Raw genomic sequence first — 24,599 nt, 5'->3', positions numbered from 1 at the left:
TGCCACTCTGCAGATCTCCCCATCCTGTGCAGCTCCTGCAGGGAAAGATGGGTCACCCAGAAAGAGAGAGCGAAAATCCGCTCGGGGTGTGAAACACCAGCTCAGCACTGGAGCTGAAATAACTCACAGAGGCATGTGGTGTGCCCCAGCAGGAGCAGCGACACCCACACGGCAGGAAGGAAGTGTGGAGGACTTCCCAAAGCCTTATCTGCACTTGTGCGTGCTCAATAAACCGCCCGAGGGCTGCAGCCAGGGCCAGCCCTGCCCCACATCTCTGGGGAACTGGCCACACACCCCACACTGCCAGGACAGAGTCACGGCCACAAAGCTGCTCCTGTGCCTGTCCACTGACCAAACGGCTGTGGGGTGTGAGCACACCTGAGTGGGAAGGTCTCTGAGGTGTCTCCTCAAGGCTGGGGGCTCCTGGCCACCCCAGAGCCCTGGCAAGTGATCAGGACGTGCTGAACTTTGTATTTATTCTCAGCCAAGGGATGGAAAGCATTGGCTGTGCACATACAACCCTTCAGACATAAACCACTGACCAAGTCTGGGACTAGAGCGGATCCAGCTGCACCTAAACCCCTCTGAATTCAGCAACTCAGAGGGTCCTTTCTGACCCTCATCCCTCAACGGGAGGCTGCAGTGAACAACCAAGTGAGCCTCGCCACCAAGCCTTGTTAAACCACCATCATACTGACCAGCAAACCTGGTTACCTTATCAGCACATATCAATAAAAATGTTGTAGTTTCTCTCCTAGAACTGAAATGCTTGACTCAGCCTGCAACAACTGCTGTGCTTCATCCCCAAGCACAATCCTGTCTACCCAGTATTCCCCTTAAAAAATCCATTTCCAGACAAAAAGCATGCACACGCTGCACACGGGGGCTTCAGGGCACAGCTATTTTGGTGAAAACTCAAGCAGATTTCACAAAAACCTCTCTGTCCCCATTTTCCCACCGAAAGTGGATAAGTAGGGAAGGTCTGGAGGAGAAACAGATCCTTTTATCTCCCTGCAGCAGCTCTGCCAGCAGTGACAATGACAGCTCTAAACCAGGATTTCTCACAGGGAATTACGGCATCGCACTTCAGGCACAATCCCGCAGGCAATCCCTTCAAAAAGCTGAAAATGAGACCGAGGGCTGCCACAGCCGGGAAGTGGAGTTCACAAACATTAACCCCTCCTCGGCAAGGGGCTCAGCAGAGGAGCCAAGCTCACATCCTTCCCATGGAGGAGGATCAAGGACAGTCACAGCCACGGGGCTGCTTTGGCAGTGCTGAAAGCCATTTCGTGCTGCGTTTGCCACGCAGGCACATCCATTGCCCGGACATCAGGCAATGCACCTCTGTGCACACTCGGAGCGGCAGCGCCCGCCCAGACAAAGCCCATCAAGCCGCATCCTTCCAGCAGCACGGCCAGCGCCGCGGCACGGCAAGCAGAGCCTCTGCAGGGCGCACCGAACCGCACGACAATCCCCGAGCGCCGCTCCCGAGCCCGTCCCATCCCCTGGCACCCGCTCACCAGGTACAGCATCCGGAGCAGGGAGTCCCCGTCCCTGCCGGCGCTCTCGCTCCGCACCCTCCGGTTCCCCCTCCGGAGCGCCGACATCGCCGCAGGGCAGCGCCGCGGCGCCGGCACCGAGCGGGCACCGCGCTCCCGGCGCCGGCACCGAGCGGGCACCGCGCTCCCGGGGCCGGCACCGAGCGGGCACCGCGCTCCCGGCGCCGGCACCGAGCGGGCACCGCGCTCCCGGCGCCGGCACCGAGCGGGCACCGCGCTCCCGGCGCCGTCACCCCCGCATCCCCGGCTGCTCCTGCTCCTCCCAAGCTGCTCCCACTCCTCCCAGGCACCCTGAGATGCTCCTGCTCCTCCCAGGGTCCCCAACCTGCTCACGCTCCTCCCGGGCTGCTCCTGCTCCTCCCAGATACCCCGAGATGCTCCCGCTCCTCCCAGGCACCCCGAGATGCTCCTGCTCCACCCAGGCACCCCGAGATGCTCCTGCTCCACCCAGGCTCCCCGAGATGCTCCTGCTTCACCCAGGCTCCCCGAGATGCTCCTGCTCCACCCAGGCACCCCGAGATGCTCCTGCTCCACCCAGGCTCCCGAGATGCTCCTGCTTCACCCAGGCTCCCGGAAAGCTCCTGCTCCACCCAGGCACCCCGAGATGCTCCCGCTCCTCCCCAGCTCCCCTCCCGTGCCATCCGCTCACCGCTCACCGTCCCGAGCCGGGCGAGGCCAGAGCCGGGCGCTGCTGGGCAGGCAGCTCCGGAGCTCGGGCAGCCGGGGGATGTCTGTCGGGGATGTCTGTCGGGAATAGCGCTGCCTGTGGCTCAGCACAGCCCGCTGGCTGCCGGCGGCACGGCTCGGGAATGCCGAATGAAAGGAACTTCAAAGAGCCGGTTCTGCCGCTGGGAAAGCGACCCCGCAAATCCCCCTTTTAATCCTTTCACGGCTACTGCAACACACTGAAGGTTTGGAGACTTAGGCTGGTCTCGAGAAATGCTGCAGAGAGCAGCCGACCTACTTTTCTTGGGAGAAAAAAAATCCCTCCAAGTGGCACGGGCGTGCACACCCAGAGCCCGTGGCTCCCCAGGCAGCACTGCTGCCAGGTAATTGGCCTCGACTGCCACAGGCACAGCTCTGCAATCAGAAACAGGGAGAAAGCAGGGTCCTGCAGCAATTTGAACTGGTGACACCTCTTACAGCACAGCCCCAGTCAAATTCAAAGGACCACAACAGGAAAAGAAAATACACAAAGACTGATTTTGAGATTCAGTACTGGCAACCTGCAACACCAGCAACTCATATACTCAGTCTTCTGGGTGCCCCCTTGGAACCCCAATATTGAAAAGGCCAAAATAATCAGGTCACCACAGGGGCAAGTAACCACTGAAGAAATTACTCAGGTGTGAAATGTTTCTGATGCTCTGGTAAACAGAGGTTGGCACAGGGGCATGCCCCACCTGTTTCATATAAACAGCCTGAAATTTGGTGCTAGATGAAAATAAGCCTGGAAAGGCGGCAGAGAGCAGGCTTCCCTCTCCCCCACTCTTCTCCCTCCCAGCTCTCTCCTCCCCTTGGCCCCCACGTGAAATGGGGACAGAAAGGAAAGGCAGAAGTCCACCCCAGAGCAAAAACCAGTTGTAGAAAAGCTCAGGCCAGGGCCAGCTGCACCTGGAAAGCGCCCTGCTCGCCACCCTTCACATCGATGTCACCCCAAGAGATAAGAGGTGAAATTAGATAGGCAGTGAGTCCAGAGAGCAGCAGCTATCCCACACCACTGACACCTCAGCCCACCCTGGAGAAGGGTTTCCAGTATTTTACTAAACACACACCTCATCTTCCCTTATTCCATATAATGGAATCCTTGCTTTGACAGCAGAGATGGAGAAGAAAGCTCTGCATTATCAGGCCTTTAGGATATACACAAGACAAGCCTCTCAGAAAAGGGAGGAGTCCTCAGGGCTCCTGCTGCACCTCCAAATCCTTCAGCACCACCACAGCTCGGAGGCTTTTGCAGATTAAGAAGCCAAAGCAGCACTCCTAAGGAAACACACACCCACGTGCACACATGCTGGGCTGGGGGAAGGGACAGAGGCACCAGGAGGAGGACGAGGAGGAAGGACACATCCCAGTGCCTCCTGCGTCCCACAGCCCCCTGCCACCCGCCTGGCAAAGGTAAAGGGCCCAAGGGCAGCTCTTGGTGGGATTTGCCCCCACTTACCTTCACACAAAGCCTGTGCTACGAGAGCAGAGGGAGGCGGCTGCGAGCACCTCGCTCCTCTCCTCTTCCCATCAATCATTCATGTGCCCGAGGATCTCTGTGCTGCCTGGAGAGCCAGGGAGCTTCCTGGGGAAGCTGTCCCTGTCTGCAGGGCTCCCTGGGCAGGGATGGAGCCCTGCCCCAGGACTGCTCTGGGATCTCCTAACGCTGCCTCTGCTGCTGCTAAAATGGGAACATTCCCCTGCTGACCAGGGGGAATGGATGGGAGTGCTCCTGCCCTGCTGTACCCAGAAAGGGCAGAACAAAAAGGGAAGTCTCTCCTGAGCTCCACCATGCACGGCTGGGAGCAGGATGGGATAAAGGGGAAGGTGGCACGAGGGCAGAGCCTTGCCCGTGTATTGCCATGGACAGAAATAACTCACCCCTGTGGAACAGCCCTGAGGACACCACCTTAATCTGCTGTGCCATAATCCCAGGAGCATGGAAAGGTGGGGAGTGCATGGACAGGAAAACACCTTTGTTTTCCTCCTCGTGTCTGTGCCTTCCCATGGGAAAGCACACACTGCAAGAATCCTTCCTTCCCATGCACATCAGCTTCCCAAGCACACAGAAAAGCCAAGGGATTAGGAGAACCCTCAGCTGAGCTTGTTTTCTTCCCCACTGTCATGCACTGGAATTTTCTACCAGCATTGCAGGATAATTTGGGGGTTTCTGCAGTCAGCAAGGAAGGCACTGAGTACAGAGCAGGGACAGCAGCATCCCTGAGATTGCCAACTCAGGATGTTAGGCAAATTCCATAGGTCCTTGTGTCCTTCATTTGTGGGAGACCATTCCAAGCAGCTTGAAACAGAAGAAAAAGAAAAGCCTCACTCCCCTTCACCCCCCATAAATACAGAGACATATTTCTGTATCCCAAAGGAAACACTCAGTGATGCCAACATTTCACAGCCAGGCAGGCAGGAGCTCCTCCTGTTGGAAAGCAGGGCTCCTCAGAGCTGGGAGCTACTCCTCCAGGAGGGAATATTCAGCACTAAAGCTGCTAACACCCATTTCTCAGTTTGACTCAATCTGCTGAGCTGCAGAGCTAATCGGGTAATCCTTGTGCAGGCAATTCCAGCTCTGAGCACCCAGGAGACGATGGGCAAAACCCCCCAGGCTGTGGCACAGCTCGGGACAGCCCTGGAAAACCCATGGAGAGCAGGGACTCGCCAGCAGCCACGAGCTGTGCTCGCTGCTCTGCCACAGCCTCCTCCGACAGAACACACTCTGCTCACAGCATGGGAAAATCCCACGGATTTACAGTCACAGATCCCCAAGTACCAACAAACACCTCCACCGAATAAAGGAATTTGCAGTTAAAAATCACAAACTATCAACAAACACTTCCACTTACCGGAAAAAGAATTTACAGTTAAAAATCCCAAAGTACCAACAAACAGTTCCACTGACTAAAGAAGAAATTTACAATTAAAAATCTCCAACTATCAACAAACGCTTCTACTTACTAAAGAAATATACAGTTAAAAATCACAAACTGCCAACAAATATCTCCACTTACAGGAGAAGAAATTTACAGCTAAAAATAACAAAGTATGAACAAACACCTCCAGTTACTGACGAAGAAGTTAACAGTTAAAATTCCAAACTATCAGCAAACACTTCCACTTACTGGAGAAGAAATTTACTGTTAAAATTCATAAACTATCAATAAAGACTTCTATTGACTAAAGAAGAAACTTACAGGTAAAAATCACAAACTATCAACAAACATCTCCACTTGTTGGAGAAGAAATTCAGAGGTAAAAATCCCAAACTGTCAACAACATCTCCACTTACTAATGAAGAAATTCACAGCTAAAAATCCCAAAGTATCAACAAACACTTCCACTTACAGGAGAAGAAATTTACAGGTAAAAATAACAAAGTATCAACAAACATCTCCACTTACTAAACAAGAAATTTACAGTTACAAATCGCAAACTATCAACAAATGCTTCCACTGACTGAAGAAGAAATTTACAGTTACAAATCGCAAACTATCAACAAACGCTTCCACTGACTGAAGAAGAAATTTACAGTTAAAAATCCCAAACTATCAACAAAGACTTCCACTTACTGGAGAAGAAATTTACAGTTAAAATTCATAAACTATCAACAAACACTTCCACTTACTAAAGAATAAGTTTACAGTTAAAACTCCAAACTATCAACAAACACTTCCACTGACAGAAGAAGAAATTTACAGGTAAAAATCCCCAAAAATCAACAAACATCTCCACTTACTAAAGAAGAAAATTACAGTTAAAAATTGCAGAGTTTCAACAAACACTTCCACTTACTGGAGAAGAAATTTAGTTTAAAAACCTAAACTATCAACGAACATCTCCACTTACTAAAGAGAAGTTCGCAGTTAAAAACCCCAAAGTATCCACAAACATGGCCGCTGACTGAAGCAGAAATTACGTGTACTTACAAGAAGTGGCTCCTCAATGAAACCTAGAAACAAAGGGTATTCCCCTTCCCTGTGAGCATTTCATGGTTTCCTGTATCTGACTTCCACTGTGTGGCTACCAAGGACACGAGTCCAGGCTGGAGTGCCACAAGGGCTCAGGAAACAAGGGGCCAAGGTCTTTTCCTTCCTTTCTCTGCAGTGGAGCAGCAAGGGACCAGCCCAGGGCTCACCACAACACAGCTCGGTTAAACAGGACAGAAAACAGGCACCGAGGGGAAACACCAACAAACTGAGATCTAACTCTCATTACACCTCAACTGTGGAGGAAAACAGCTGTAAGCTCTCAGCATCACCTCTATCACAAATACCTCACAGCAATCAAGATAATCTGCTGGATTGTGCCTCAGGAGCCACCGATCATCACCTACTGTCACCACCAACCGCTGGGGAAAATCGATGGCAATTAGCAACCCATTTGCACAAGCTCTTAGCTATAACTGCAGAGTTGTGCTTCGGTTTGAGGGGGATTGGCTGTGATTAGTTTGCAGTTAGACACCTGCACGGGAGCGATGCTATTGCTGTAAGGAAATACAGTTTCATTTACATTTGTCCTAAGCCTAGCAATCAAGAAAGAATTAGAAATCCTAATAATCCACGTGGTTTAGTGGAGCTGCTGTGGGGATGGAGGTGACAAACCAGCCCATTTACAAACTCTGCGGGGAACATTATCACAGGTACTGGAGTTGTGAGCCCACCCTGGAAAAAGGGCACGGATCTTGCTGAAGAGGCAGCGGGTGATGTGCCACCACCAAAGCTGTGGTTTGCTCCATCCAGGATCATCCAGAAACACCTTCACAGCTCCCATCTGGGATCATCCAGAAACACCTCCACAGTAAAAGCAGCATTTTCCCAGCACAGGTGGAAATTGAGCCTCCTCACCTTGCTCATCTTCTCGGCCTCGTCCGACGACTCCAGGTCCTGCGCTTCCGCCTCCTCCGGGGCCACCTCGGCTGAGCTGTCGGGGTCACTGCAGAGGGAGTGTCCTGCCAGAGCAACACAGGGGTGAGAACAAGGCCAGAGCTCCCCAAAATCCCCAGGAAAACCCGCTGCAACCGTGGAGCTCCCATGGAACACCAACACCCAGAGGCGACCTGCGAGGAGGGCGTGCAGCACAGGTGTAAAAACAAACAGGTTACAAGCACACATCATCTCCCTGGCAAGTACAGGTTCAGAGATAAGGCTAAAAGGTCGCACTGAAATCCTGACATCCAGCCTGCATTGCCTGGCTGGTGAGCAGTGCCAAGGACCTTTCCACCCCAGTGGTTTCACGTGGAAACTGGGAGTGTGCAGCTCTTGGTGCTGGCCAGCCTGCCCTGGCTCCCGTGGGACATTCCTGCATTGCTAGCCTGACACACTCACCTGCTGAGGAAACAAACCCAGCTTTAGACCTTTTTAGGAGTCAGGACCCAACATTCAGCTGCTGTTCAGGCAAGCTTTAGACCCCGTTATTAAAAATAAATTGCATGACTGTGCAAGATTTCCCACTTTGTTATGGCCAGAGGTAATCTGGAAAAGCCAGAGTTCAGAAACCTGGAAATAACTTCAGAACATATTCTGCATGCTGGGATGGAGCCAAGCTGGGCACTGATGAAATGGAAAGGACATGAAAGGCAGCTCAGAGCTCAGGCCCCTCTTCTGAAAAGGGAGAGCTTACCTTGGAAAAAGATGTGCCTGGAGGGGTTGTTTGGCAACACAGAATCTATCTGAAGAAGTGTTTTTTCTGTAAGAAGCTCAGTTTTCTGAGCCTTGCCCAGATTTTATCAAATCTCACTATCAGCTTTCTGCTCTCCCTATTAACGTGTGAAAAAGAATTTTCAAGGTGTCCATTTAAAAACCCAGAGCAAATAACTGCTATGTGCCTTAATTTGTGTGGGCCAGACTGTGTTTTTTCACTGCAATTAATTTCCTTTCTCTCACTGTGTGAAATGCACCTTGCAGCTGTTTCTCAGCCCAAACCAAGGTAATAATATTTGTTCACATCATTTTTAAGCCGCCCCTTTTCCTCTTCCTGTGTGCCAAAGCCCCATTTAACCCTTTTCCTGCACTTTCAGCCAGCAGACAGGAATCTCTCACAGGAGCAGGCACACAGCACGTGTGCTCAGGCTGTTCCTGATGTCTCTGGCCAGCAGGGACCTGAGCAGGTTGATCTGCTGCTTGTTAAATGCAGCCAGAGCAATAAAGCTGCACGTTCCTGCCTGTGAAAAGCTCCCAGCTCCCGGCCCACTTCTGTCAGCATCATTCCATCACCTGCTTTTTGCTCTGGGCATCCTTATTTAGCTCTGCCAGGAGAGTGAGTGTGCTGCTTTCCTTCCCCTGACCACTGCCACTTGCTGCCTTCACAGGACATGCAGGAATGAGAAGGGGAAATGCAAAAAAGCAGCAGGAAAAGGGGGTCAGACCCCCGTGTGTGGCCCCAGCAGAGAGGGAGGACACAGGAGCCCCTGAGCAGTGTCACACCTGGGATAGTGTCACCAATGCCCATTAAACAACCCCACTTGTGGCCACAACCAGCACAATAGAAGGAAGTTTTCTATCACTGGAGCAAAGGGGCTGGGGCTTAAAGGTCTGGAAAATCATGGAAAGCTTCAGCACCAGCTCAGCACTTGGCTACAATTTCCCACGACTGCTGCTTCCAGTTGTCAGGGCTGGGGTAACTCAAGTTTTTAATGAGAATTCCACAATGTGTGGTACCTCTCCTCAAGCCTCCTTTTGCTGCCAGGCCATATATTTATTTCTTACTATTTATATATTTATTTCAGTGCCATGGGAATAAATATCCCAAGCCAAGCTCTGCCAGCTGCAGCACAAAGCTCCAAGTGTGCACCCTGCTAACAGAAAATACACACCAGGAATCCTGCACCTCAATGCCTAAGCTTCAAAAACATCAATATATAACAATAAATATATATATATTTGTATAATAAATATATATTATATATATCAATATGTATACTATATTGATATATAATAATATATATTATAAATATATTATATATATTATATTGATATATAATGAATTTATATATCAATATATAATAAAAATACCAATACCCCAATATCATCTATTTGGGCAGTTTTACAGCAGCTTCCCTAATCCAAATGCTGCCAGGGAATGGCCCTGTTATGACAACAGAGTGCCTCACTGAAGAGGCTCTGCCATTAAATGCACCATTTTTGACAGGATTTGTTAGGGAATGGTGTCTCGGATTAAATTTTCATTTAAGATGGCATTTCACCTATAAATCCGCAGTAAAATGGGACTATGTCCTTTTTTTCTTCCTTGCAGAAGAATTCTGGTTAGCTCTGAAACACTGAGCTATGACAGGAGCACGTGCCCTGGGATGCTGGGGATGGGATTCATTTCCATGGGGAAATGGGGAAGGAGGGATTCATTTCCATGGGGAGATCGGGAAAGAGGGATTCATTTCCATGGGGAAATGGGGAAGGAGGGATTCATTTCCATGGGGAAATCGGGAACACCAGCCCCGCCTCCTGTGCAGGACCGGAGGCCGCCAGAGGGCGAGGCAGCACCGCAGCAATTTGGGGAACTGGGGATGGAAAATGGAATTTGATCCCAAAGCCCTCCGGTGGCTGCTGCAGGAAGTGCCCCGGAATTGTCACATCAAGCACAAGAACTGGGCTACAATAAGTCTGAAATCAGCCCCGTGAAAATAACCCTGAAGAAATTGGGGTCACTGGTGGCCTCAGCTGGTTCTGAAATCCAAATTACTCAGCCCAAGGGGGCCTGTGATGGACGAGGATGGAATGAAAACCAGTGGCTGTTCTCACAGTGCAGCAGGAGTTTGTTTCAGTTTTACAGCACAGATTTAGCCTGTGTGTTAATAACTCCAACCTCTGGCTGCTCCCTGAGCCACAAAACAACAAATTCCCTGAAAAACCCACCTGTTCCTATCCAGGAGACTGAAACACCCATCCCAGACAGGGGGGCACTTTCTTTTTCAGCCTTTATCCATTCTGCATGGAGATTTATATGCTTGACATGATCCCCCATGCTAAAAGTCTCCAAAATCCAGGGCCAGGCAAAGCCTAAACCTCAGAGACTGCCCCACACTGCAAGAAGGGAGTGAAACAAACAAATCTGGGTATTAATCCCATTCCCAATCCCCTTCCAAGAGCAGAACACCTTCCTGATGGTGTGGGGAGATCCAAGGCTGTGCTCCAGCTTTCAGCTCTGCTTCCCTGCACCCAGAGGAGCAGGACACTCCTCGTGGGGAGGGCACACAGACCCCACTGATTCTTCGGGACAATCAGGAAAACCTGCTCTGGGGTTCAGACACAACCAGAGCTAATCCCCCTCAGCCAAATGTATGCAGGCTGTGTTACAGGAGAGAACCAGAGCCAGGAAAAGCAGTAACAGATGAAAGGAACAAAACTTGTGGCTCTGAAAGGCAGTGCAGCTCCATGGGGAAAGCATCCGTGGTGCCCAGGATGGCAGCTCTCACATCAGTCACAGATACAAACCCAAGGTCACCTCCAGAACAAGCTGCTGAGCAAACACAGTGAAGAAACCACGGCCACAGAGCTGAATTGCACCTCCAGCCCCAAGCTCAGCATGTGCAAGGCAGTTCCAGATGATTGAAGAGCTGTGAGAGATGTCAGATTTAACAGGAGCTCTGGCAGATACCCCAGAGAGGTCAAACACATCCCTGCTCTGCTCCTCTGCACCTCCCATTGAGCAGCAAGGCACCAGGACAGCTTCTTCCTCAAAAAAAAACCCAAAAAGTACTTATATAAAAAAATTTTCAAAAAAAAGTTCATACTTTGAAAACACACAAAATCATTTGCCTCACACAAAAATGAGGTGCTGTGTGTGCCACTGGCACTGTCACCCTGCTGGGAGGGGCTGCAGTTCCTCAGCCACAGACTCAATCTGTGTCCCATAAACCAAAAAGCATCCAGCAGAAAGCATGGAGCTGACCTGCCTGGCCAGCCAGGCTGCCTGCAACCAACAAGGACACAAATAAATAGGTCAGTGGGTATTTCATACTTGACTGCTCTCTGCAAGATGCTGTGGAGCCAAGAACAAAAATCCAAGATGAACAAAAATCTAAGATCAACAAAAATCTAAGATGAACAAAAATCTAAGATAACACCACAATACCCCAAATACAAGCACAGATCCCATTTTAAATGTCATGTAGGTAATGGATCCCTGACAAAGCACAGGGGCAGGAAAGAAAGGTTTCAATAAAACACAAAAGGAAATGGGAGGGGAAGACCAGCTGCCTCCCAGTCACACAGTTGGGTGCAGAGCCTTGATTTCACTGCCACCTTGGGCTAAGCCATCCCAAATTATCTCATGTGGCAGCTACAGAAGCTGCAGGGACACGCGCACTCCTCCTGCTGGCTGGAAAAAATATTCCCCTCCTTCTGGGGAGGGACAGAGCCCAGCCCAACGCTCCAGGAGAAATGTGAGTGCTGGGAGAGCTCTGTGAGCACAGAAATCCCAGCTCCCACCCTCTGCTCCCAGGGCACACCCACCCCAGGGAAAAGCTGAGCCCCCAGCACTCAGGGTTTCAGTGACAATCACAAAGACAAGAGGCTTGTGAGAAGCTGCTGCTGAGCAGCCAATGGGGGCACCTTGTGGCCAGCTGGGAGAATGTGCAAGACTACCTCGATTTTCCAGCACAAAAGCCTCACTGGGAAGGCTTCCATGCAGATTAAAAAGGGAAAATTTCAGGAAAATGTTGAATTGTAACTGCCTGTGTAGGTGTAGTCCACATCTTACACGAGGCTGCCTTGAGCAGTCCCCTCAGGAGGATCTGCAATAAGCTGTGTGGAAGATTTTCCTGCTCCCTCTTTTCCACTTGCTATGGATATCACACTCCCCAAAGCCAGTCTCAGCTCAGAACAGTATTAATTACCTAGAAACTACCTAATTCTTAATTCCACTGATTTCTCCTGTATTTTAAATGATCCAAAAAACCCTGAAGCAAGAGGTACAACCAGTGTCCTCTTCTGTGTTCAGACCTAGAGGAGCAGGTAGAAATTCAGGAACCAAACTTGTGGCAAACAATTCCCAGTTGCTATAGATCAATCTTCTGCCAGCAGGGCCGTGTGGTGAGCAGGAACGTCCCTCCCCATGGCACTGTGCTCTGGGGTCACCTGCACACGTCAACCCCTGAATTCTGGCGTTTTAAAACATTCCCGAGTTATTTGTGCATCTCACCAAACACACAGGGCCCCTGTGCTCCTGGCTGACCCCAGAGGGGGAGAATCACAGAGCCACAGAATCTCCTGAGCAGGAAGGGACCCACCAGGACCACACAGTTCAGTCCCTGGCCCTGCACATTCACCCCAAATCCCCCCCTGAGCATCCCTGGAGCCCTGGGGAGCCTGGGCAGTGCCCGGCACCTCCCATGCCCAACACAGCCCTCCCTGGCACAGCTCCAGCCCTTCCCAGGGAGCAGAGACGGGAGCTGCCCCTCTGCAGGAGGCTGCAGACCCCAGTGGGATTGCCCTCAGCCTCCTCTCCTCCAGCTGAACATTGCAAGTGCCCTCAGCTGCTCCTTGTGTGCCCTCCAGACCCTTCACCACCCTCGTGTCCCTCTTTGGGCACTCTCCAACAGCTTGAGACCTTTCTTATGTTGTGGTGCCCCAAACTGCACACAGAATGCTTTAACTCTTCCTGCCCTTGCCACACAGAGATCCTGAGGGCAAATGCAGAGGGAAAAGCACCCTCTGAGCTGCCCAGGAGGAGCACTTGGGTCTGTGACTGTCCCTGGATGTGAGGTGCCTGTGCTGATGACACCTTCCCTCCTTAGATTCCCATCATCTCCACCATTTACCTAATGAAATTTCATAAATTACAGAATTTGAATCATTCCTTTCTTATTTCTTTTGTGTGATGATGCTACTGTAGTGAAGTTGTAATTTTCTCAGGTAGCCATGAGAACCACATTCCTTGTTTAAGATCAATTTTTTCCCTAAGCTGTGTTTGAAATGAGCTATCTTTGGGCATCCACTTCACATTATGCTGCCTCTAGAAGGTTAATCAAGAGTCACAGCTTATGCCTTACACCCAGCACCTCTCCTCAGACTCAGCTACAATCCCTGAACATCCCGTCAGCTCCTGAATTGTGATCGTTTCCAACTGTGAGGCTAAACACAACAGCTAAAGCATCTGGTGGCTATTTCAATCCTATATATAGCTAGGACAAAAATTTTCCTTTCCTGTTTCCCTCATGATAGACTGAAAACTGTCCTTACTCAGATCATGAATATATATTATCATTTACCATAGCAAAACTGCATTTCAATGTTTAAATTGCAAATAAGACTCCCCAGAAAAGCTGAGAAGAACACTTCTCACTTACTTTGTGGTCCAGTGGGCACAGATTGTCATCAGCTGCTATCAGTGAATGACTTGGTACATAAAAACTGACTAAGTGCAGGACTTTAGTCCAGCACATCAGTCACACAGCCAAAGACACCGAACCTGGGAGATCTCTCTGATAAGGAGAAAGCCAGACAGCCCGCCCAAGAGCTGGGAGCCTGATAACTTTTGCACACTGCTGGCACTGCCATATTTTCTGAAAAATCCCCTTGCCCAGGATTCTTCTCCTGGGAAGCTGAGAAGCCTCTGAGAAAAGGAAAACAATTATTTCATTTGCTTCTCCTGAGTTTTGCTGCTTTGGAATGTGTTTGGACATTGTTTACTAACAAGTGATTGTTTCATTGGTTTCTGCTGTGAATTATTTTGACTTATTGGCCAATCAGGGGCCAAGCTGTGTTGGACTCTGGAGAGAGAGTCACAGGTTTTCATTATTATCTTTTAGCCTTCTGTCTGTGTCCTTTCTCTATTCTTTAGTATAGTTTTAGTATAGCATTCTTTAATATAATATAGATGATAAAACAAATTAGCCTTCTGAGAACATGGAGTTGGATTCATCAATCCTTCCTCCCTTTGTTGGGGGACTCAGAAAATACCACATGCTGCAGGTAAGCCCAGCTTGGTGCTGATAGTTGGAATGTCTTTGCCAGAATAAAGGGCACCCCTGTGAGCCCCATGCCCAGCTCAGGCTGTAGCTGCCCTCCCTCCCTGCCTCCCAGCAGGGAATGAGCCCCCAGGAGCGGTGTGTGTGCTGCCCCCGTACCTTGGCTGCCCCCAGGGAAGGGCAGGGCGCTGTCCCCGGCCTCGGGGGGGTTCTCTGGGCGCCGTGGGGGCGGCTGGCCCAGCCTCTGGGCCTCCTCTGGCTCGGGGTGGGTGCGCACGGTGAGGCACAGCGAGGGCTGCGCCAGCGCCTCCTTCAGCAGCGCCGAGTCCAGCTCCTCTGCAGCTCTCTGGTTGATCTCCAGCACCTCATCCCCAGCCTTCAGGCCTGAGACACAGAGGAACGGGTCAGACTCACACAGCAGGGAGCTCTGATGCTGTTTGTGGCTAGACATAATCATGAATGCCTGCAACGACACTGGGATGTGATGGACCTGGTGAGCTCTGCTGTCTGGCTGCTCCTCCAGTGCACCCTAAGAGCAGAGTGCCCAGGAAGTCCCCTGTCCCAGACTGGAAGGCAAGATGTATTCTACTTGCCGTTTTTCTTCCACATCTGCTGATAAGAGACCACTGAATGTCCCTGCATGGCTGATAAGAGCTACAGCATCCCATTGGGAGATGCAAGCCCAAAGAGAGGAGCCAAGCATTCCTACCCAGATATAATCTGGCGATTCTGGAACACCAGCACGGCTCCTGCACTGGATTTCCCAGAGGAGCAGCAGCTGCCTCTTCCCCTGGATCTCCAGAGGCAGAGACTGCACCTTTCTCCAGGATCCCTGCTCCAGCAGAACCACCCCTGACACTGCAGGAGGGCTGAGCCACAATTCCAATGGGACTGCTGCCAGCACCCTGACCCACAGGGTGTCAGGTTGGGTTCTGACTCTGGCAGTGTTGGTTTAGGTTCATTTTATCTTTTTCTTTTCTTCCCTAGTAAAGAACTGTTATTCCTGCTCCCATATCTGCCTGAGAGCCCTCTTAATTTAAAATTTATAGCAATTTGGAGGGAGGGGGTTTGCATTTTCCATTTCAGGGGAGGCTCCTGCCTTCCTTAGCAGACACCAAGGCATCCCTCACAAGGTGTCAGCAGCAACTGATCCCCCCTCTCCTCACGGCACAGCCGCTGTGCACGCTGCACCCCACAACACAGCGACCCTTCCTGAACTCCATGGCAGCACAGGGCTGCTCAGGAGGCAGATCTGAGCCCTGCTCAGCTAGTCCTGCCTCTTCTGCCAGCCTGCTTCCAGCAGTTATTTACAGCAGCAGCGCCCCAGGGAGAAGGGGATGTGCAGGGAAGCAGCTGAGTCCCCTGACAGGGATGCTGAGGGCAGCGTGCAGCCCTGCCAGGTGACACGGCCATCCTGACCTTCCCCGAGGTGACAAGGCCACCCTGACCTTCCCCACGGCCAGCTGGGCCCTCCCTGAGCAGCAACGGCGAGCTGCAGAGGGGTTTAATCCCAAAATTAATCCCAAATAACCCCTGGGGCAGGCAGGCAGCAGCACAGCAGGGAACAGCAGCGCCAGAGCCCCGGCTGCTGGACCAGCCCCATCTCCACCCTTGCCCTTACAGGGATGAGAGCTGGAATTTACAGCACAGGGGTGACCATCCCTGCCATGTGCTGGCACCCTAAAAGCCTGGATGAACCTGAAAGCCTGGATGAACCCTCCAGGAGTACTGATCCACTCTGCAGGAGGGAGCTTCCTTAGGAAAATGGAGATCTCCCTAAATGCATGTAATTGTGCCCAGAAACTCCTGTGTGGTGTGCAGTTTCAGGGAGAATCACACGCACTAGATAGAGTAGCTACAAAGTAAATGGGCTGTAAAATCATAGCTGAAAGAGGGACAAAACAAGGCAAGTCAAGCATTCCACATTATTTAATTTATTCTACTTAGTGATTCTGTGGCATTATAGTAGCACACTAATAGGCCTGCAACCACAAACATTGGATCTGGGGCTCCATTTACTCTTTGCAGCCTTTGTTTTGGATCGTTTGGGATAAAGCCTCACGTCCATCTCAGTGCAATCAAGGAGCTCCCATTCCAATAAGGAATGCCTTCCCTGCTAAGACAGCCCAACTGAAAAAACAAAAAGGATAAACCACAGAAATTACCAGGAGAAAACAAAAGTCTGCTAATTGGAGGAAAGACTGAAAATGAAATGCAGCATCTCATCTGATGGAGGGCAGTCAAATGCAGACAATGCATTTACGTAATGGGAGGCGCAGAGGGTTTTCCTCCCTTCCTGCTGCTACCCCAGGGAATCTTGTCCCAGTACCCTGCTGACTGCTGTCCATACAGAAGTGCCCTTCCAGGGCAGCCGTGGGCAGCCACACATCCCTGAGCTGCTCCCAGCGCCTGTGCTTGCACTGCAGCCCCGCAGGAGGCACTCTGTGCTCACACATCCAGCAGGCACCAAAAAAACCAACACCAGGGGAGCGCTGATGAAACCCCCAGCCACCCTCGCCTGACCCTCACTTTCTCCACACAGGAGCCCACGGGGTGTCACCTCCCTGGGGCAGCCTGGCAGGGAGCCCCCCAGCCCGTGCCCAGGGCTCCTGGCAGGATATCCCTCCTGTTAACCAGGGAACGCTGCGGGGCTGAGGGACAGGACAGAGCAGGAATCTTTGCGTGTTTAACACACACCTGTGTGGGGTCCTGGGTGCTCCTCCAGGCTGTCCCCACTCCCTGACCACTGCTCCTGCCTCCAGTGCACCCCTTTGGCCACTCACTCCCAGCCCCACCAGCCCGGGTCACAGAACTGCCAGGGCATTCTCCACCAGCTGGGCTGGCCCAGCACAGTGCCGGGCTCAGCACCAGCCCTAGGGGGGCAGCAGCCTTTGGAACAGCTTTTGGCAAGGGCCAGAGCTGAATAAGCTCTGCAAGGCCACGTAAACCCTCTCCAAGAGAGCTCTGAAGTGCTTCTGGGGGCTCTGCACACAGCAATGGTTACGAAGAGATGAGACTCTTGTCACCCCTCATGGTCCCCAGCTCTAGTTCAGAATGTCGGTGGGTTCCAGCTGCCCAGCTGTGCAGCAGGGGGGCAGTGGATGGCAAATGCAGTGGCCTCAGCCTGGAGAAGCTGCACTAAAGCAGACCCAGCTGGCAGCCTGGCTGTCCCTGCTGCCCCCTGCCCCAGGTGCTGCCACGCTCCCTGCAAAGGCTGGGAGCACAACCAGAGGCAGCAATCCCACCGCAGGGAGCACGGAGAGCCTTCCCCTGTATTTGTGTGGCAGGGGCTGAGCTGGGAGGGCTCTGGGGGTGTTTTACCTTGCTTGAAAGCCAGGCCCGTGTCCTTGACGCCGTTGACGTAGAGCCGGCGAATCCCCTCCTCTTCCACCGAGGACAGAGAGAAACCTGGGGAGACACCAGGAGTGCTCAGAGGAAGCCAGCCCCCTCCAGGGTGTCCCAGCCCCTGCCCTGAGCAGGTGGGAATCCCTCCCCTCTCCGTCCCCTCACAACAGCAAAGTTAGCAGGGAAAGCGGCTCTAACAAAAACCTGAGCTGAATTTCTGAGTGCACACACCACTTATCTGCAGACACATCTGAGGACATCACAGCTGCAAAGCCTTGGAACAGACCCCCAGTTCTCTTGCCATCAAAGGTCACTCCAGGAGGCTTTGCTGTTTGCAGACCAAAGCTGCACAGAGCCCTGGTTTGGGACAAAGTTGGGAATCCGAGAGCCACAGCTGATGTGCCACCCCAAACTGAGGCAGGGCACAACAGCTCCTGCTAGAACACAGTGCTGACCTCTGCTTTTGGAGATTGATGTGGAAATGCCCCTTTCCCTTTGCTAGAACACAGTGCTGACCTCTGCTTTTGGAGATTCATGTGGAAATGCCCCTTTCCCTTTGCTAGAACACAGTGCTGACCTCTGCTTTTGGAGATTCATGTGGAAATGCCCCTTTCCCTTTGCTAGAACACAGTGCTGACCTCTGCTTTTGGAGATTGATGTGGAAATGCCCCTTTGCTAGAACACAGTGCTGACCTCTGCTTTTGGAGATTCATGTGGAAATGCCCCTTTCCCTTTGCTAGAACACAGTGCTGACCTCTGCTTTTGGAGATTCACGTGGAAATGCCCCTTTCCCTTTGCCCCTGCTGCTGGCACAGCCTGTCATGTGCCCAGGCTCAGCCTGGCACACATTTCATGCTCACCAGAGACCTGCAGAGCAGCCCTGGAGTGGAAGTGCTGACACAGCCTCATTCTAAACAGGGCAAATGGCACTGGGAGCTCTGGGCTGGGGGGTTTTCCTGCCATTTGTGGGTGACACAGTGAGATAACAACTGTAAAGGAAATACATCCCCCAAGCTAAATGCAGGTTGTTTATTTACTGTGGAGAGTTATCTAAAGCAGAACATTTGCCTTTCTGAAACTTCATTACTCCCTAAATGAGTGCAGGCAACCATTTGCTCTCTCTTTTCCTAGAGCCTAGAAAAACATTTACAAACCTCTGGGGGGAGTCGTTTGTTTTGACATGGAATCAGCCACCAGCCAAGCAGTGCAGATGTGCTGGGAGCCTATCCTGACTAGAGGACTCCTTTCAAGCTGATCCTTATGGCTGAGAGTTATTTTTTCATCCATGATTTAAAAATAAAATACAATTTAAAAAGAAGAAGAAGGAAAGAGGGGGAAGAACGTGGCAGCTCAGAAGTGAGAAGCATATGGCCTTTCCTGACTTACTGAGCTACTTGGAACCTGCCTGCGAGCTCCTGGGGCTGAATCAAGTGAAATTTGTGAAGCTCACTCAACACACCAGCTTTGGCAGAGAGCAGAACCCCCCACTAAAAGAGCAGCTGTAAAACAGAGTAGTTATTGGCTGTCATCACCACAAAGCCTACCTGGAAAACCCTGGAAAAACAGCAGAGTGTGCCCAAGGCTGCAGTTTGAGTCAGCACAAAGCCCCGGCTCCTAAGAGCACTTTTAAACTGAAATGCTGTTTTACCTCACACATTAAAACCAGGCTGAGGGGCAGCTCAGGCTCTCACTGGGAGGAGATCAGCATGTCCAAGCACCCCAAGCTCCCTCTCTCCTACAAGGAAAGGCTGAGAGAACCGGGACTGTTCAGCCTGGGGAAGAGAAGCTTTGGGAATGCAGCTTTCCTGAAGGGAGCCCACAGGAAGGATGGGGAGAGACTCATGACAGGGACCTGGAGCGACAGGACGAGGGGGAATGGCTGCAAACTGAAAGAGAGCAGTTTAGATGGGATTTTGGGAAGGAATTGTTCCCTGTGAGGGTGGGCAGGCCCTGGCACAGGTGCCCAGAGCAGCTGGGGCTGCCCCTGGATCCCTGGCAGTGCCCAAGGCCAGCCTGGGACAGTGGAAGGTGTCCCTGCCATGGCAGGGATGAGCTCTAAGGTCCCTTCCAACCCGCAGAATTCTGGGATTCTAGGATTCCTCCACGAGAAGACCTCTGCCTCCTTCAATCCATCAGGCCTGAATGCACACATGGTTACTTCTGCATTCATCTTTGAGCCATAGCCATAAATCCTGCAGTTACTCCTGGCAGAAAGGGCACAAGGAGCAATTACACAGGTTGTCATCAGCTGTAAGAGATGAGAGATGGGCAGCTGGCAAGAGCCTGGCAGTGGTGATCTCCCACTCACAGTTAACCCCTGCCCAGCTGTGACAGTGGCTGGACTGCAGTGCCAGAGCTTCCCTGCCGTGCACTCAGGTGACAGACACCTCAGCCCAGGGCTGTGCAGGCTGCACACACACGGGGACAGCAGGGATGTGCAGCTCCACCTGGCTGCCTTCCACAGGGGCTCCACACACGACAGGAAGGGCAGGAGTGGGTGGAAGCCACAGCGGTTGCATAAGCTGGCACTGCTGCCAAAAACATGAAAAAACATTGCCATCAAACTGTGCATGGGCTCTGAAACACAGGTGGGAAGAGATGGGTGCTGACCCTGGCACAGCCTTCTCTCTTCACTGCAAACTTCTGATGGCAGGAGAACAAAAATCTCTGAGTGCACGTGGCCTTGAACAAATCCACCTCCAGATAATCCCTCAGCCCCCACCACAACCAGCTGCCGGGGGACATGCCAGCATTCCACAAGCTGGAATCCAAGGATTCTCACTGATTCCTGCCCTCACAGGCAAAGAAAAAAGAGTGCCAACCAAAGAGGGGAGAACATCTGTGCTCAGGCCATCAGCAAAGCATCCCATGGGAGATCAGCACTGCCAGACCCTGCAGGAGTGCCTCTCACAGCCACAGACACTGCTGGGAGCAGAAACACCACAGAGTGCTCCCAGGTGAGCTCTCCCTGACATGTGGTGTTGGAATGAGGTGATCTTGAAGGCCCTGTCCAGCCTCAGCTGCTCCAGGACTGTGATTTCAGCACACACTCCCCACTGGATGGACACACAGGGAGACACACACAGACCACAGAAATCCTTCTGCCAGTTAGAGGCAAACCACATTTGGCTATTTTCCCTCAATGAGAGAAAAGGCAGCTTTTTTGGGGTGCTTTGAGCACTCCCTGCTGCAGGGTCAGAGCACTGCACAGCTCCATCCCACACCTCACACAGCTGATCTCATCTCATCTCACAATGCATTTCACTTTTTTTTTCCATTTATCCTTTAGAAAAAAAAGAAGAAAAATAAATAAACAGGAAATGCTATGAGAGCTCAACTCTCCATAAATATGACCCCTGAACCATCACTGGGCTGGTGAATATTTCTTTCTTAGGCCTGCAATATTCAAGCCCCAGTCAGTCCCACTGCTTTGCAGCACAGCTCAATATTCCAATGGCCTGCAGCTGAATAATAAGCAGTTTGGGGATTCAGAATCATTCTAGTCATTAAAGCAGAATATTTAGATAAACAGCAAAAAGATGCAGATTGGCTTCCTGTGGGGGAGGCTGTAACTCTAAAATACACTGCAGAATAGGAATTGCCAGGCCAAAGGGCAAGCTCACCAGGCTGGAGGGCTGTAACCTGAAATACCTGAAAGCTGACAAGTGTGAGCTGCACAGAGATGGGAGATGCTGCTGAAATTGCACAGGGAGAGCTTCTCCTGCTCTGCGTTTCACACAGCTCTGCCTGGGACATCCTCGAGGGCTGGAGCATCCCTGGGACACCCTGGAGCCAGGCATGCCCAGCCTCAGCAAGGATGGGGCAGGCAGGAACCCACCTTGGGTGCCCCTGGCAGGTGAGAAGAAGCCAAAGAGCCTCTCTGGAGGTGCCTGGCCACAGGACTCAGGTATCTTGTGCCCCCCAAGGAGGGGGCAAGGAGGAAGGAGTGAGTGAGGAGCGGGATGAGGAGGAAGGAGTGGTGAATGCTGCTGGGGTGGCTCAGCAATCACAAGTGCTTCTCTCACTGTGCTCAAGAGACCTTTCAGGTACCCCAGTAAACAGCAGGCAAGAACCTGCTAGAACTGACTGGGGAGGAACAGCAAAACAAGGCAGGGAAACAGGCAAAACAAAACTCACCATAAATATCAGAGGATGCGTCAGACTTCTCCATCTGAATGTGCTGGGTAATTTTCTGACAGATTTCTATTTCCTTGTACAGCTGAATAGAGGGGGGAAAAAAACAAACACAAAAATATGTTACTGTGGGAGGACACATCAATTGCAATGGTTTGGAACAGATTTTTGGTTTTTAATTACAGGCAGAAGAGAGGGACTGTGGTCATCATTTATCAGTTTCTCTCCACCTGTGTGAGAGGCATTAGCAGTGTCACTCAGCTCTGCTGTTGGAACACAGTTAGAGAGGAGGAAGCAGTGTTTTCCCACCCCCACCACAAAACAGAGCATGCATTTATTTCCCTCAGTCAATGCCATCTTGGGTGCACGAGAAACACAGCTTCTGCTCCTGTTTTCCTAATTTACAGGAAGCAATAGCTTCAGGTTTTATATTATTTTAATGAACACATTGCAGGAATTCAATTATTCAACAGCATTACAATCACAAGGAGTGATTTTGTTTCTTAAACACGTTTCTTCATTATCAGACTATCAGATTTGCTACAGCTCAGCCTGACGTTTCACCTTTAACACCTTGATGTTTATTTGTACCAGGGAAAGCCCCCAAGTGTTTGAAATGGTCGTTAACATCCTTCCTGGGAGACCAGCACGAATTCACAACCAGGCAATAGCCCACAAGTCCCTCCATGCAGCTGCAAATCCCCCTGCCTTTCAGCACTGAAGTAACAAACCAGCCTTTGTCTTCGGAAAAAATCATAGCCCCAGGTGAACAGAACCCACAGGTGAATATTAATTCTGTTTACACGCTGCTGTGAGCGTGTAAAAACGCAATTTGCAATAATTAACATTTTGAAACTCAGTCTTTGGACTGCAGTACTAAACTACTCCTTTAGAAAAGAAGAGGAGCTCGTTTGTAAAAGGTTTCCCTGATAAAAATGTAATTTTATCTCCTGCTTCTATCAGCACTGCAAAAATCAGTATTTCAGAACAGGTACAGCCCCACGGAATTAACTCCATGTTCTCCCCAAACAAGCCTACACGAGAAGCAAACAAAGTGTTTTGATTTGATATCCCCACATCAGACACCATCCTGCAGCACCCAAATCTACCACTCCCTGCACAGCCCCACTGACAGAGTTTTGGGTTAATTACAGCTTTTCAGAATAACAGTAAGTGATGACTCTGTCAATCCTACACCCTCTCAACACACGTCCCCAAAGTCCTTCCAGACAACGACAGCCAAAAGCTGTCTCCTCTGAGCTTTCATTTTCCCCACTCTATCACACTTCCCAGTCCTAGCACTCCCTCTAGCACTTTCTCACTATTTTTTGTTGTTGTTGTTGTTGTTGACAGCATTAATGGAAAATCGCAGAAGTCCTTTGCTAAACGAGCAAAACCTCCATAACTAGCAAAGTTTTACTTTTTATAAGTAAGCCAGCCACCAATGAAAAGGACCTTAAAAAGGTTTACAGCATGCCTGTGTAGAATCACAGAGTTAAAGCATGACATTAATCCTGTTTGGCCTTTTTTTTAATCTCTCGTGGCAGAATTCCTTTGAAGTCTGCTTTCGAGATGAACGAGATGAGAACAGCCAGCTGAGGCAATTAGGGAAGTATATTCTCACACATAACTCCAGACCTTCCTGACCTCAATCTTTAGCTTGCCATCAGGAAAAAAACCCAAGAAACACCCAACAACTTGTGTATTTTCCCCCTCTTTAAAACTCAGACAGTGTGCTGCCTGTAAAACCTCCGCGTGTCTGTAAAACCTCCATGGACAACGTGAACAACAGGAAAAGACAACTTGGAGGGAAGTTAAGCTTCCATGTACCTCAGAGTGACTTTCACACTGCCTGTGGCTGTCCCTCCTCTCTCTCCAGACAAAAAGTGAGCTAAACACCAGCACAGGATGAAAGGTTTGGAGAGATCCCTTTGCTGAAGGCCAATTTGCCATGGTCTGCAAAGCGCCGTAATTGCAAAGTGAAAAGCATAACTCTGCGTGCTCCAGAACTCAGACAAACACTAATTAACAGCGGTGTCATCTCACCAGCCCAGTGGGCAGCATTACCAGCTCATAGATCTCCTCCTCTGGCTTTGGCACGTAGAACTGCATCTGGTTCTCCAGCAGGAACTTGAGGCGCAGGTAGTGAGCAGAGCAGTCCAGCTGGTGTGTCTGCAAGAGAAGGGAGCCTTTGGAAAAGCAGGATTCCCTCTTCTCTGACCCTCACAGCAGCACCTTCCAGCACCATCTCCTGCCTGAAAGCTGAACCAACCTGCTGCTCCTGCTCCCCCCAGGAATAAACTCCATGTACCCACCCAGGGCACTCTGCTGGCCTGGCATTCTGCTCCCTCCCAAGCCATTCCAGAAAAAAGCCCAATAAGCTGGAACAGAGACCTCAGAGCATGCCTCTGGATAAAAGGATTCCTAACCAAATGTTCTGCTAACAGAGCAAAATAGAGAGCTGTTCTCTCTTGGGTTTGGGTTTTTTTAGCATCTTCATAATTCAGCACACAAATATGATGTGGCAGATTTCAAGCAAGGTTAATAAACACAAAAAATCTGTCTGTCCTCTAAATTCCAAGCAGCTCAGGTTACACTGGCTGGAAGCAGCCAAGAGTTGCATCCTGGATTGCATCCCAGTGGAAGCAGGTCACACCATTTTAATGAATTAGTTATAATTAGCTGAGGCTAGAGCATTTGGTCTGGGAGATGTTAACGACCTTTTCTCAGCATGATTAATAAGGTTGATTTAAGCTGAGGTTAATGCAGTGTGTAATCAAAACACATTACAAGTATGATAAACACAAAGAATATCATCCAGGAGTTACTTTCAAAGTTCCTAAACTAAATCTAATGAGAAACCCCAAAGTGATTCACAGATACAGGAGGTAAATTCTCCTCACTGTCACTTCTGAAATCCCATCATT

General features: G+C 50.7%; 1 protein-coding gene across 1 annotated transcript in view; it reads right to left on the bottom strand.

Moving 5' to 3' along the window:
• The window catches only part of TIAM1 (TIAM Rac1 associated GEF 1), a 144,831-nt gene that overhangs the window by 16,163 nt on the left and 104,069 nt on the right, over window positions 1-24,599 (bottom strand). Inside the window, 5 exon segments of the mRNA XM_030971910.1 lie at window positions 7,115-7,218; window positions 14,353-14,577; window positions 17,515-17,601; window positions 21,676-21,757; window positions 23,740-23,844. Of these exon segments, the coding sequence (XP_030827770.1) occupies window positions 7,115-7,218; window positions 14,353-14,577; window positions 17,515-17,601; window positions 21,676-21,757; window positions 23,740-23,844 (603 nt within the window).

The sequence above is a fragment of the Camarhynchus parvulus genome, chromosome 1 (assembly GCF_901933205.1).
Source record: "Camarhynchus parvulus chromosome 1, STF_HiC, whole genome shotgun sequence".
In the NCBI taxonomy this organism is placed as follows: Eukaryota; Metazoa; Chordata; class Aves; order Passeriformes; family Thraupidae; genus Camarhynchus; species Camarhynchus parvulus.
Note: the sequence above shows the minus strand (reverse complement) of the source record. Positions and strands in the feature narration are given on the sequence as shown.